At 46.1% G+C, this 14,269-nt stretch overlaps 2 protein-coding genes and 1 long non-coding RNA gene across 5 annotated transcripts in view; 2 read left to right on the top strand and 1 right to left on the bottom strand.

Moving 5' to 3' along the window:
• The window catches only part of LYAR (Ly1 antibody reactive), a 12,854-nt gene extending 10,037 nt beyond the window's left edge, over nucleotides 1–2,817 (bottom strand). Inside the window, exons 1-3 of the mRNA XM_015825305.1 lie at nucleotides 2,728–2,817; nucleotides 2,068–2,248; nucleotides 344–458 (exon numbers count right to left, since the gene is read on the bottom strand). Coding sequence (XP_015680791.1) covers nucleotides 344–458; nucleotides 2,068–2,189 — 237 coding nt within the window. The 5' untranslated portion in view covers nucleotides 2,190–2,248; nucleotides 2,728–2,817. The remainder of the gene's footprint in view (nucleotides 1–343; nucleotides 459–2,067; nucleotides 2,249–2,727) is intronic.
• A 216-nt stretch (nucleotides 2,818–3,033) lies between these two features.
• Nucleotides 3,034–5,507, top strand: LOC114922146. Of its 3 annotated transcripts, none has more exons than XR_001549075.1 (3): nucleotides 3,034–3,061; nucleotides 5,129–5,301; nucleotides 5,400–5,507. It is a non-coding gene; the product is annotated as an uncharacterized LOC114922146 (long non-coding RNA). The 3 variants fall into 3 exon arrangements; XR_001549076.1 differs by lacking the exon at nucleotides 3,034–3,061 and adding an exon at nucleotides 3,756–3,884; XR_001549077.1 differs by lacking the exon at nucleotides 3,034–3,061 and adding an exon at nucleotides 3,927–3,941.
• Nucleotides 5,508–5,861: 354 nt separating this feature from the next.
• On the top strand, nucleotides 5,862–13,678 carry ZBTB49 (zinc finger and BTB domain containing 49). The gene is made up of 7 exons (XM_029285950.1): nucleotides 5,862–5,872; nucleotides 7,526–8,589; nucleotides 9,443–9,489; nucleotides 10,554–10,627; nucleotides 10,901–10,983; nucleotides 11,344–11,505; nucleotides 13,032–13,678. The coding sequence occupies exons 1-7, from the start codon at nucleotides 5,862–5,864 to the stop codon at nucleotides 13,676–13,678; spliced, it is 2,088 nt and encodes a 695-aa protein (XP_029141783.1).
• The last annotated feature ends 591 nt before the right edge of the window (nucleotides 13,679–14,269 follow it).

Genomic DNA, 14,269 nt, shown 5'->3' with positions numbered 1-14,269 from the left:
GTTTGTGGGCAGTCCCACAAACCAAAGAAGTTCAACCAATCAATTCAAACTTCGTGAGAAGTTTGAATTGATTGGTTGAATTTTTTTTAGCCCTACTTTTTTTTTCCCGGACTGCAAATGGTGGCTGAGGACAGGGAGCCGCAGGAGACGGCTGAAAGAGCCGCATGCGGCTCCGGAGCCGCGGGTTGCCGACCCGTGCTCTATACACAGCATTATATTACATTAGTTTTATTGCATTTTACTGGGCCTTGGGCACCATTATAAAAAGAGTGGGGTATAACAAATAATGAAAATGTTTTTTTTTAAATTAAATGCAATTTCTGGTGTGTTTGGTTTACTTCACCTGAATCCACTCCTGCTGCTTGACGTCTCCTTTGGGGACTTTGGCTTCATAATTCTTTCCTCCATACTTCTGATCTTCACTTAGGCACTTCACGTGGTGTTTATAATCATCATCCCTGCATTATAAGTGCAGATATAAATAACCCCTAACGGAAGGCATTTGGCAGAGCTCTTCCCAAACATTTTGCTGAAATATATTAAAGCAGCATAATTAACTTAAAAGACTTTGGTAGATCTAAGCTAGCTTTTTTCCCAACTGCCCCACAAAAGGGCATGACAGTGGGGGGGGGGGAAATAATTGTTTTTTCTTATGCCGTGCAATGCTGGGAAAGTTTGCCTGCCCCCACTCAGCTGCTGGCCCGCTAGTCTGCTCTGTAAATAATGCAAAATTTGGATTTTGCAGGTTAGAAATGAGTTGTATTGTGAAGTACAAGTATTTTTTTATTATTATTATTCTGGAGTCCCTTGAGACTAAAAATTGTGTCAAGATTTTCTCCAGGGTGAAAAGGTTGGAAAAGGCTGGTCTTTGCAAAGAACTTGCTTGGCACAGAGCAGGGGTGTCAAACTGCAGGCCCGTGGGCCGGTTTCATCATACCGAAGCCACGCCCACCCCATGGCCGGCAATGCAAAGAGAGTCGAGATACGTCGTGACATGTCACGTGACATGACGAGTTTGACACCTGTGGCATAGAGGCTTTTAGAGAACCACCTCCTCCTTACGGAATACTTCTCCAGGGTGGACCACCTGCCAACATCTTTCAATGCCGCCCAAATGCTGGGCAGAAGGGCAGGGGTTCGCAAGCAATGTTTCTCTGCAGCAACCCCTCCCTTACCGAATGCTCTCCTCCTCAAGATTAGATTGGCAGCCTCATTATTGGTGTTGGGAAGCGGCTGAAGACAGAATGCTTCCAGAGGGACTTTGAGAAGTCACCATTACACTTACTGCTTTGTAATTGCTGATGAATTTGCAGTTTTTTTCTGTTATTACTGTTTTTTTCAGTGGTAAACCCCTCGGAGTCATTTTTGCTAAAATCCAGCACTATACAAATGCAATACTGGAAGAAATAAACTCTATGTGCCGAACTCAAGATTGTGTTCAAGCAGAGATAATAAATTATCTAGGCTAACCTTAAGAAGTTTTAAATCTCTCCCCCCTCCCCTTTTCAATTTTACCTTTTCTCAAAATGCAACATTATATTAATTCTCTTATTTCCTGTCAATTTTCCATAGGTTGCCCACATTGGGCTCTATTAACCTTTCTATTACTTCCCCAGATGTTCCTAGAGATTTCTTCCCCTATAATCTGAGATACATAGTATGTTTACTGTTTAGTTTAGCTGCTTCTGATTTGGCTAGAAAGGGGGATAAGCCACAGTTCCAATACTTCAACGGTGTCCTTCAGGTCAGCCTGGATGCCGGAGAACTCCATGGACATCTCTTGGTAACAACACAGGGCCTTTTTTCGGACATCCCAGTCCAGCTCACAGCTCTGGAGCTGCCAGGCAGCCCACTAGCAAGGCCCTTGCTGGCAGCAAGCTAGCCTGCTTAAGTTTCACGCTCGGAAAAGGCTGGTCTGATGCTGCAACGGCTGAAGCCCATCGAAAAGCTTCCTCTGCCGAAGGAGAAACAAGCCGGTTTCTTTTCAAAATTTTTTTTTTATTATTATTATTTTCAACATAAGAAAAAGAACACATCACAAGTACATCACAATTGGTTTCAACCTACCAGAAATCCTTCCCACAATCCATGCAAGACAGACACTGGCAGTGTCGGCACATATTCAGATGCTTTTCCACCTGTCCCTTCTTCAGGGCTTCTCCGCAGGCGTTACACGTAAAAAACACCATTCTGGAAAACTAATTGTTTCTCTCTCTCCCAAGTCTGATTCGCTGCTCCTCCACAAATCCTAGAAATAAATTGAAAACAGAATTAAAAATCTGATGCTGCATTTAATGTAGGATTAGAAATTCTACTTCCAAGAAGAAAACGACCCAAGCACCACACCATAGAGAATTACTCTCAACTGGGAGCGGCCCACAGGGAACCTCACACCGCCACAGCCGCTGCCGGCAGTTGCCTCCTCATCCTTAACAGCCACAAAGGGGGGGGGGGAACCAACGCTGCCCCCCCGACGCCCCCCCAAGAGATGCGGAAAGGAGGGGGCCCAGGAGGGGGGAGGAGGAGAGCGGGTGCCCCCTGCCGGTCTCCGAGGCAACCGGCGCTTTTTATTCCCCCCGCCCCCCATCCCTCAGTCTCCCCCCCCCCACGCCCGGCCACAGCGAGACCCCCCAGCCCTGGAGGGGAAGGACTGCCCCCCCTCCTCAGGCGGGAAGAGGCCGCCCTGGGGGTGGGGGAGGGGGGAAACCCGCCAGTCGGAGCACGAACCGCTCACGGGTGGGGAGAGCGCCGCGTCCTCCCACGGGCGATCAGACCGGCTCAGCCCGGAAGGAAGCGGCCCGAGCGGAAGGGAACCCGCGCGCAGGGAGAGGCCCGTTCCGGCGGCGCTCGCGAGGCGCTCCGGACGTCCAGCCTCCTCTCTATGATGGCGCTGGACGTCCCGCCTCCTCTCTATGGTGGCGACTTCCGGCCGGGAGTGGCCGACGTCTTGCCGCGGCGGGGGGGAGTGCCCGTTTGGAAGCGTCCAAATGGCGGGGGCGCGCGGCTCGTCTCTTCCTCCTCCTTCCCCCCCTCCCCCGCCCGGGATTCCGCCCGCCTGGCCGTGAGTCGCTTTTTCTGGGGGGATTTTTGGAGGGGGGCGGTAAGGGGGAGCTGGCTTCCTCCCTCCCTCCTTTCCTGTCCTTCTTTCCTTCCTTCTTTCCTTCCTCCCTCCCTTCCCGTCCTTCCTTCCCTCCTTCCTTCCTCCCTCCCTCCTTGTCCTTCCTCCCTCCCTTCCTGTCCTTCCTTCCTTCTTTCCTCCCTCCCTTCCCGTCCTTCCTTCCCTCCTTCCTTCCTCCCTCCCTCCTTTCCTGTCCTTCTTTCCTTCCTTCTTTCCTTCCTCCCTCCCTTCCCGTCCTTCCTTCCCTCCTTCCTTCCTCCCTCCCTCCTTGTCCTTCCTCCCTCCCTTCCTGTCCTTCCTTCCTTCTTTCCTCCCTCCCTTCCCGTCCTTCCTTCCCTCCTTCCTTCCTCCCTTCCTCCTTTCCTGTCCTTCTTTCCTTCCTTCTTTCCTTCCTCCCTCCCTTCCCGTCCTTCCTTCCCTCCTTCCTTCCTCCCTCCCTCCTTGTCCTTCCTCCCTCCCTCCCTTCCTGTCCTTCCTGTCCTTCCTTCCTTCCTTTTCCAGAATAAGGAAAGGCTGAGACTTCTTCATCTTGCCCATTATGTACAGCTGGTCCTCGAGCTACAACGGAGCCCCAAATTTCTGTTGCTAAGCAAGACTGTTGTTAAGTGAACTTTGTCCCATTTTACGACCTTTCTTGCCACATTTGCGAAGTGGATCACTGCCGTTGTGAACTTAGTAACATGATTGTTAAGTGAATCTGACTTTCCCATGGGCTTTGCTTGTCAGAAGGTCGCAAAAGGGGACACTGCAACCGTCATAAATGCAGGTCAGTTGGCAAGCATCCGAATTTTGATCACATGACCAGGGGGATGCTACAACGGTCGTAAGTATGAAAAATGGCCATGTCACTTTTTTCAGTGATGTTGTAACTGAACAGTCACTAAATGAACTGTTGTAAGCTGAGGACCACCTGAAGACCACCACCTCTCGGAAGGTGTTCCCGCCCTCGGCTCTGGGTGCCCCGTCACCCACCCACTCTCTGGTCGTCTGCGGGAGGTGCCTCTGGGCTTCTCCCCAGGAGCCGGGATCTCATCCGTCCTTCTTCAGCTTCTTCCCAAGAGTTCTCTTGATGTCGGGCCGTCCCTTTCTTCCTTGTCTCTCAGTTGGCAGAGTGGCTGCAGCCTCGGCTGCTTGGGGCACAATAAGCTCGTCGGATATATTTCATCTTGGCCCTGGCTCACCCTGTCAAAGTGCCACCTTTGGATTTTTGTAGCATTTTGTGGAATTGCTTCCTCCCCTACAGTTCACTATGTCCTGCCTAGATTGCTACTCGTGGCTTGGGTTTGTTCCACTTACATTGCTGCTAAGTTGCATATTTGCAGGCTGTTTCACTTAAGCCACCCGTGGACGCATCCCAATGCCAATAAAAAATGAAATAGGTGCAGGTAGTCTTCAGGTTACTTTGGCAATTGGTACCAGACTTGCTGTTGCTAAGCGATGCGGTCATAAAGCGCAACATCGTGTGACTGCATCGCTTAGCATTGGGAATCCCGGCAGTCTGTGTTGCTGTTGTAACCCCAGGGCTGCACAGGTCCTTCAGCGGGAAGACAGCAGTAGCAGGCAAGCAGGCAGGGAGTCATTTCCGAATTCCTAGTGGCTTCCCCATTGACTTTGCTTATGAAGAGCTGGCAGAAAACGTGGGAAGTTGCGGTCATGTGACTGCAGCTTGCTGCACCCTCATAATTGCAAACTGGACACCATCAAAATGTTGGTCACTGAACAAGTGGTCGTAATCTGAGGACTAGTATTCTAATTATGAGAGGCTTTTTAGGAAAATCAAGATACACCGTGTCTACTGTGTGCCTTTAGTTTGTTAAGGAAGCGACCTGGTCAGAAAATGAAATGGGGCTCTTCTGGCAAAGCTGTCTGTCTGCTGGGATTTGGGTTGCATTTTAAAACAATATAACATTTAATCCTTTTGCGTAGAGCAGCTCTGATGTATATGCCTACACAATTTAGCACATGCTTATAACTGCATACGTAAAATGTTTTTTTTTTTTTGTCTTTTAGGTAACATAGACACGTTCTAGCATGGATGCTTTTGCTAATCACAGTTGCCACCTCCTTCAGCAGCTCCACAATCAGCGGATACAAGGTCTTCTCTGTGATTGTATGTTGGTGGTCAGAGGTGTCTCCTTCAAAGCACATAAAAATGTGTTGGCTGCTTTCAGCCAATATTTTAGGTATGTTAGTAAAAACTATTTTAATGAATATTAAGTAGGGCATGGGAGGCAGAAGTGCCATTAAGTTAACAAGAGTTATATATTTACAATTCTTACAGACTTCCCCAATCGCCAGGATTCTGGACAGTGTGCAGAAAGCAAAATGAAATAAGGAAAACATGGTGTGATGTTGCTCCTAAAAACTGTTACCAACTGCAAAAATAAAATAAAAGCTTTGATTATCTATAAATGTGTTTTTCTGTTTTAAAATTAAGGAATCTAATTTCATATACAATACATGTTAAAAAAGATATAATTATATTGCATAAAAATACTATGAGCAGTGCAAGGTCTTGGCTCGATGTCATGTAGATGCATCCGTGTAGTTTACCTGTCAACAGTTTGGGAAAGGTTTTCTCTCTCTATTCTTCTAGAGCAGCGGTCCAGCTTCCTAGGGTGGCCCACAGTCCTGTGATCAGAGAGAGAGAGAGAGAGAGAGAGAGAGAGATAAAGAGAAGGGGGGAGCAGTGGGGGGGAGGGTCCACTGGGGTATGTAAGAGGTGCTGCAGGTGTCAGCAAGGATGCGCGAGAGGTGCTACATACATCAGGGAATATCCAGGAGGGTCCATGAGAGGGACTGCAGGGGCCGGGCGGGAGGGTCCACAAGGGTCCCCAGAGGTGTCATGACGGTGCAAGGGGCTGACTGACTGTCTCCCAAAGAGCATCGGCCAGTCCCACTGGATCAGAACAGGGTCAACCTGCTCCAGGTCCCTTCCCTCACACATAATCTGATGGGACCTTGGAGGCATGCCTTCTGTGCGTGCAGATGCCCTGGCTCTACGCAGTATAGCCCTCCGCTATACTGATATTGGGGTGTGTGTGTGTGTAACTCTTTTAGCCTTCCAAAAACTCTTCTCCCAAGCATTGTGCTAAGAGTCGGGGGGGGGAACTGTATGGCTGGTCCAGCACCTGATGGGATGGGTGTGGTATGTTTTTATATTGCTCTTTTTAATGGTTGTTGTCTAGGATCACTGTGCCACAGGCATTCCTTAAATGAATAAATAAGTAAATACATTTCCTATTATATCCACTCTCTTTCATAGAACTCAAGACAGTGTATATAATGAGAAAGTTTTCCAGAAATGCTTGCACTGAATAAGGATCCCTGTATGCGTTAAGCTTTTTACCGAGATCTAGGAGTATCGACTATGATTTGCTCTAACTGAGTTGGTTACAAACTCCTTTACTAGCAGTGTGCACTCATTCTAGTTCTATAAGTTCTTTAAGAGGAAATACATTATTAATTAATGTGTGGTCATACACAAGTGTAAAATTAAAATGCAAAATGTCAAACCACAAAGTCTTGTTCACAACAAATGTTACGTATACTTAGGTTACATTCAGATCCAGTGACTTCAAACATAGCTGTCTGTTGCTACCACCAGCAATACTACAAACTCAATTGAGGATATCCTGCCATCCTTTGTGCTCTCTGAAAACGGAAATTATATAGGAGGATTAAAAGATGACCTTTAAATGTTTTTTTTTCCAGTTAATATCATAGACTGAAACTGTGTCAGAGACTGAAATTGCAAATTCCAATATGTATGTTTGCTATAAAAAAAATTGCTGCTTTCAGTAATATTGTTGTGCAATTATTATCTAACCAAATGCTGTGAGCAAGATTTTTAAAACATTGATGAATATGTGCACTTTTATGTTTACTTACTTATTTTTCACGCTTTTGAGCCACCAATCTCCTCAGAGAGGGACTTTGGGCAGTGTACAATAAAAATTTAAAAATATTAAAAAGTATATATAAAAGTTTAAAAAATAGAAAAATAGTTTAGAAGGAAGGAGGTAAGGAGGATTAAATGCTGTGAAAATGAGTTAAAAGGCAAGGGGAGGTTTTCAAGGACTAACCAGACCCTGCGCTGCATGCTCCTATGGGCTCTCCATGCAAGGCCAAAGAGCCAAGTTTTGATCCTTTTGGGAAGGCCAGGGGGGTGGGGGCCTGCCTCGCCTCTGAGGGAAAATATTCCACTTTTTTGGGGGGGGTGGAGAAACGGCAGAAAAGGCTCTCTTCCTGGACTCTGCTAGTCGAAGCTCTTTAATTAACAAGGTCTCCAACATACCTTCCCTGCCCGACTGGGTGGGATGGGCCAATGTAATGTTAATGTCTATAAACGGGATTTGAGGATAAGCAGATGTACCCCTTGTTTGTAATTCTGCTTTTCTTTCCTAGGACCCTGTTTCAAAATTCTCCAAGCCAGAAGAATGATGTTTTTCACTTGGACATTAAGAACGTGGGTGGCATAGGCCAGATCTTGGATTATATGTACACTGCACATCTTGACCTCAACCAGGATAATATACAGAACTTGCTGGATATTGCACAGTGCTTGCAGGTGCAGAATATTTTGAATCTGTGTCACTCCTTTTTAAAAACCTCCCGATCCATACAGCAGCCAGCCAGTCTGACTGGCAATGATACATTTTCTTTGCAAAATACTTTGGTTGTTGATACCCACTGTGGACATTATGATGTGCTCCATGTTTGTTCAACTGCTGCTTGTAAAGTCTTGGATGACCGGCAAGCTGGGCCGCAGCCTTGTGTACCTCACAGCTCATCAGCTGAGAGAACCAAACCGAAACAAGACTCCTTGGACCATGTTGGAGCGGATCTGTCCTTTAAACTGCCAAACGGCCATTATAAGCTCCGAAACTTTTATAGCAAGCAGTTCTGCAAACAAACTATTTGTCCCAGCAACAAGGGGTTACTAGAACTGCCCCCTGATTTTGTAATATCTCCAGCCCAAGACACGGCTCAGGATGCTACTTCGTGCAACGTCAGCCAATGTACTTTGGAGTCGTCTGATCCCCCCCTGCCACCAGCCTTTCTCGCTCAGTCCTTACATGACTGTCCCGAGGACCAAGACACGGAGGACACCTCCCTACAGCCAGCCAAACAGTTGAGGCTTAAGAAAGCTATCCACCTTCAAAAACTGAATCTGTTACGGTCTCCTGAGCAGTCTTCAGTACGTGATCCTGACAGAGCCGTTGCAAAAGGAACCGAATTAGGAAGTCAGAGCAGCACAAAAAGGACGATCACGTTTGTAGTTCCTGAAGGGAAACGTCCCAGTGGGCTAGTGAGTTCCGAATGTGTAGAATTGGAGCCGTCCCGGGAGCTGTCTGGGCCAGGGAGCCCATGCAAGGTTTCCCCTCCAGAGAGGCAGTATCCTTGTGCGTTGTGTGGAAAGGATTTTAAACATCCGAGCAACCTGGAGCTCCACGTAAGGTCTCACACAGGTACAGTCAGTTAACACGGCCGGCCGGCTATCGAATGACCGACCGACCGCAGGGGGAGCCAGCTGGAATGTGGCCTTAGCAGCTGAAAAGGCGTTGGTGGCCCAGGGAGGCTCTGGTGCCGCCATGATCTCCCAGGTCCTCCTCCTGCGGTAATCGGGTCTCATGGCCCTCCTCAAATGGCCTCCATCCCTGGGAAGGCGCTTAAACATTCAGGGTGTGTGTGTGTGTGTGTGTGTTTTCCAGTAAAGGTGTGCAATTTTTTTTTCTGATAAGGGCCAGTCATAGCACTTCTAAAAAAATTATTACCTGGTTTCCCTGATAGAACTTTTTGCATAAAAAAGTTACTCTGCTTTGCCATAGTTGATACATATTTCATATACTACCATTTACAGCCATTCCAAAGGAAAAAGGAAATGATTTGTAAAAAAAAAAAAGACATTATGATCTTATTGTATCATAGGGATGTTAAGGTGCTTATAGAATCTGTTCACTCCAATGACCAGAATTTTCTTTGGGGCCTACACCACTAAGTTCCAAATCCCAGCTTTATGGTGAAGAATTTCAAAATGGCAATTTTGTATTCACTTATGGTCCAGCTCTGTTAAACTGTGTGTGACTTGCTCCTGGGTAAACACAGAATAATGTACAATTAAGTTAATTTTGCATTAAGCCTTATTAATACAAAATAAAATTAATCTGTATATTAAGGGGAATTGTGAATATAAAATATGTTGAATATAAACGGCATCTTGGCTATTTTTATGTTGACTTAAAGGCAAATGGCCATTTTGCCTTTTTATATACATTCAATGTTAGTTGTCAGAAGTGCAAATATAATTGCTTCTTCTTTTAGGTGAAAAGCCTTTTGAATGTAACATTTGTGGAAAATGTTTCTCACAGGTAGGAGTTTTAATATTTTGTATAATAATATTCTTTTGTATTTAAGTTTATTTTTGTTTAGATGCTACCTAGTCCCTTTCTATTGATCAGGCAATAGATTGTACACAGTATGATTTTATGGCAATTCTACAAGAATCATAAAATAAGATAAACAATTTTAAGAAATATGTTTCACCAGAAAAAAAAATAAACATGGTTTCTGTTCCCCATGATTGGTGTTGCTAAGGAATCCTATCTTTCCTAAAGTTAGCTTCAGAAATTATGACCATGTACCATTTTCAGATATGAAAAAAGTTCTGGATTCTAGTTTGAGAGAACGAATTCCTAATCCCTAAGTATTTGTCCTGTCATTGATTCTGTTTCCAAATTTCTAACTGGAAACTTCACATTGTTCTTCCTCCTGCAATAAATGATCGCATTGGACCGTATTTTTCATTAAACGTCTGCAAGGAAGGCAGCTGGATAGCGAGAGCGGCCCTCACACACACCTTCGGGGAAGGGAGAGCTAAGCATAAATATCTTAAAGTCTCTTCTGCCTTGAGCAGAAATGTAGGCTTGGATGCTGAGCTTTGAGCCCTGATGCCATCATAGTGCTGCCCTCTTGCTCTGGGGTTGCCTGTTCCTGCTCCTCTGTGCCCGGTGAAAGGACGATAGCCTTTGGCCGAAGAAGTCACTTCGGATCCCCCCTTCCATGACAGCTGCAATCGCCCTCTCCCACTTGAGGCTGGTTCCAGGAGAGGAAAGCTCTTCATACCACAGGAGAAGGGCCTTGCCTCCATTTGGAAGTACCTGCCCTGGAGGGGGGGGAAGGTGCTTTGTGTTCAGCCCATCTGCTGTTGGGGAGCAAAGTCTTTGCAGTCCCAGGTCTGGTAAAGGGTTGAATTCTCTGCTGCTTCTGCCTAAAGGAGGCCCCTCCCCCCTTTTCAGATACGACACAATGGTACCTGGAGGGGAGGGGGTTGCTCTTATTTTTCAAGTATCAGGATTAACCTAAGGAACTATTTGAAGGTCTTCATTTCCAACTGTAAACCTCTCTGGTTAAAAACGTTTATTTATCTTTGTAGGCAGGCAATCTTCAGACTCACCTGCGTCGCCATTCTGGTGAGAAACCATTCATTTGTGAAATCTGCGGGAAGAGGTTTGTATGTCTGTGAAATTCATACATATTATATGCATTTATATCTATTAATCATATATGTAGAGATTTACTCTTCACTGTCCACTAAGGTAACACATCCCAGAAGATCCGTTGGCTAACATATCTGCATGGGAAAGTTCTGGGTCTCTTAAATTTCTTCCAGCTAGATTAAGAATGCAGGTCTGCCTGCCAGGGACATGATGCGTTCAAGGGAGGAGGGTGCAGAAAGTGCTTATTGGGACATTCACAGTGGCTCTCACAACGGTGTTACAGGTTTGCTGCCTCTGGAGACGTCCAGCGCCACCTTATTATTCACTCTGGAGAAAAACCGCACCTGTGTGACACTTGTGGTCGAGGTAGGTCTGCTTAAACTTCCCTGGACGAGTAAGCCAAGCTGTCATTCCGGCATGTGCCTCTTCCCTGCTAGGCCTCGTTTGGGTGCCGGCACCGTCCTGCTGGGGTTCTGAAAGCAGCCAGGTGGCCGTGGCCAGAATGAGCAGCGGCCCAAGGCCACTGGTGGTGCGCTGGTCCCTGCTGACTCTCCCCTTGTAGGCCAGGAGTCAATGCGAGGAGAGGTTTCACCCTCGCAAGCTCAGGTCCCCCCCCCCGTGTTTGGCCTGGGCTCTGTGGTCTGGGGTGGCCCTGGGGAAGGATTTTTAATTGTAATTTATTTCACCCTGTGAGTGATCATTCTGATTCAAACTCTCTTAATTTAGGGTTTAGTAACTTTAGTAATTTAAAGGAACACAAGAAGAACCATGCAGCAGAAAAAGTATTCACATGTGACGAGTGTGGAAAGTCATTTAATTTACCACGGAAATTAGTAAAACACAGGATCAGACACACAGGAGAAAAGCCATATAACTGTTCAGTTTGTGGTAAGTCAGAAGGTTTTCTGGTGGTTTGGAAAGTTCCACTAAAAATGCTAACCTTTTCATTGTTCTGTTGTACCTTTGGAACACATATGAAGATAGTGAAAATTCTGTACTTAGCAGACATGGTACTGATCACTCAAACAATAATATCAAACTATTTCCCCTCCTCATCAAAAGAAGAATTAACAGGCAATATGTTATACTCATAATATAGACTTCAAGAATTACATCCCCTGTCTCAGCTGGAAACTATAGGCATTCGTTAAGATTCAATAAAATTACAACATTTATCCTTTTTAAAAACAGTATTAAAGATTTTAATGATAGTAAAAGTGAAAGTAGAAGCAACAATAGAAAAACTGAAATCAAAGAGAAAGAAAAAGTAGGGGAAAAAGAAAATATCTCCAGAAGTGACTTTCTATCTTCTTTTACAAATAGAAGCAAACTGAGTATTTTTCAGTCCTCTTGGCTCTATTACCTTTCCCGAATCTCCTCTACCCATCCGTAAATCCAAAATTCATTAATGTTTCTGTCGAGTGTCAGCAAACAGTCTATGATGCGTTGCCAGAACTTTGTAAAAGTATTTCTGGTTTTAACCCTGATTCAGCAGATCCACTTTATATTCCTTTCTTTTGCTCTTAACCTTCTTAATCTTTGCCCCAGTAAGATGCTTTTGTAGGATTTAATTTCCACCCAAATTTTCTTTCTCCCATTTCCTCGTGGCTTTATAGCCCTCTATTATAAATCCAAATGAGTCGTTCTTACTGTCTGCATTTCCAGTTTACCTTTCATATCTGACTACTATTTTATTTTCCAGTATTTCTGCATAAACTGAGGTTTGTTTTACTTCTTTATCCTGTCAGCTTATAAATGCTTCAAAATTCTTTTCCTTTGCAACTTTCATTTCTTTAAAAACTGTTAAATAACACTTTTGCAGTGGCAGATGTTGTTGCTGCCATTGTGTCTTCACGCTTCTTTCCCATTTCTTCAAAAATCCTTTGAAATGTCTCCAATGTAACACTTTTTTGCAGATTTCGTTGCAATGTCCTCGTGTCCTTGTCTCTTACAGTAGCTGGACTACTACAGTTTGCTTTCCCAGCATGGGACCCCCCCCCGGCTCAAAATGAAGGGAGTTGTGGCAGAAGCGTAGATGCAGGAGTTGGAAGGACTCTTAAATGTTGTTGCCTGGCTAAAGCCCAGCCGCGAAGGAGCCGCCAGGGGTTCTCCAGCAGAGAACCTCCCACCTTCTTTTCAAAAGGCCTCTCTCGCCAAGGAGAACCCTCCCCTTGGCACAGCAGCCTCTTCCGCTGGCTGACAGCATGCACAGTCAGGGGGGCCCTCCTGATAGGCAGCCCCTTCCTTGCAGTTTTAACCTACTGGATCTGATCTGCCCACTGGGGCGGTAGAGAACAAGTCTGTTTTTGATGTGTAGGTGCACGTAACAATGAACCGCACGAATGAAAATGTAGTAATTTTAGAATTAAATCATTGACCTTTGCTGAAAGAACAATACATATCTTATTTTACAGGAAAATGTTTTACAGGATCCGGAGATTTGCGAAGACATATCAGAACACATACCGGGGAAAAGCCTTATCACTGTGAGACCTGCAATAAATGTTTCAGCCGTTCTGCTGTCTTACGTCGACACAAAAAAACCCACTGTAAAGCTAACAGTGAAAGTTCAGCTATTGTAGACAAGTTTTCTCACGGAATGGAAACTCCTGATCTTGAGAAGTCCCAAAGTTCAGATTTCTTTACCCAGGAAATCTTCCTGTCAGTATCAGAGAAATGTCCACCCCACTCGAGGGGACATTCGCCAAAGGAGTTTGGACCTCCTGGAGCCCCATTTGGCAGGGCAAGGCCTGGGGAGGGAAAAGACGCTCAGAAACTGAGTTTGGATCCTGCCAAACTCTGTAAATCTCAAGAAGGACCGGCTCAGTCTTGTACTTTTAAACAAAGTCATCCCCCGTCTGAGCAGGGACCGCTGCAGTCTGGCCCTCTGCCCTCCATTCGCTCCTCTGCAAGTGCCCTGGGCAGCGGCTGGAACGGGGACCCCACCAGCAGCCATGTGGCTCCCGCCCAGCCCCGAAATAACGAGGGCCCCTTCTCCAGCATGGCGCTCTGGGGCCTGGCCTTGAAGACCTTGCAGAACGAGAGTGAGCTGGACCAGTGAGGAACTCTGCTTGGGTCTTCTGAAGACGAGCACACGTATTTGTAAGTAAATAAAACCGTATCAAAGTTGTACTTGACTGAATTGTTGCCTAGAGACTTATATTTCTTTTTAAAAATCATCATTCACCTGTAGGCTGCCTCAGTCATGTCTGAATTTACCTGCATAACACCATTTCCATAGTGAGTGAGGTTTAAAACATGACAAGCCAGCAATACTGAAATAATAGAGCCGGTGATCTTTGGGGTTGCTATTAATAATCAAGTGTCCTATTAAAAAACAAGTGCTCAGTTCTGTGGAAGCTCCGTCTGCTTCCCTCCCTCCCTTTGGTTCTTCTGATCAAGAAGTGTGAACGTTTCAAGGAGACTTGGGCCGTCAGGGCAGAAGCCCACCCTCCCTCGGGACCTGACCGAAGGAAAGGCCCTGGCTGAGCAGGCTGCCCATCGAGGGAGGCCGTCCCGGTGGACGGGGGTCCGGTTACTCCGATTCCAGATGTGGGCCGGTCGCTCTCGGCACCCTCTGCCTCTAGGGTGCGGGGGTGGCTGCTGAAGGGGAAGGAGGAGAGGCCACAAAGCAGGCGGGGGGGGAGGCCGG

Source organism: Protobothrops mucrosquamatus, unplaced genomic scaffold (genome assembly GCF_001527695.2).
Source record: "Protobothrops mucrosquamatus isolate PMUCROS unplaced genomic scaffold, P.Mucros_1.0 scaffold2588, whole genome shotgun sequence".
Lineage (NCBI taxonomy): Eukaryota > Metazoa > Chordata > Lepidosauria > Squamata > Viperidae > Protobothrops > Protobothrops mucrosquamatus.
The sequence above is the reverse complement of the archived record's forward strand: the minus strand, read 5'-3'. Positions and strand labels throughout refer to the sequence as shown.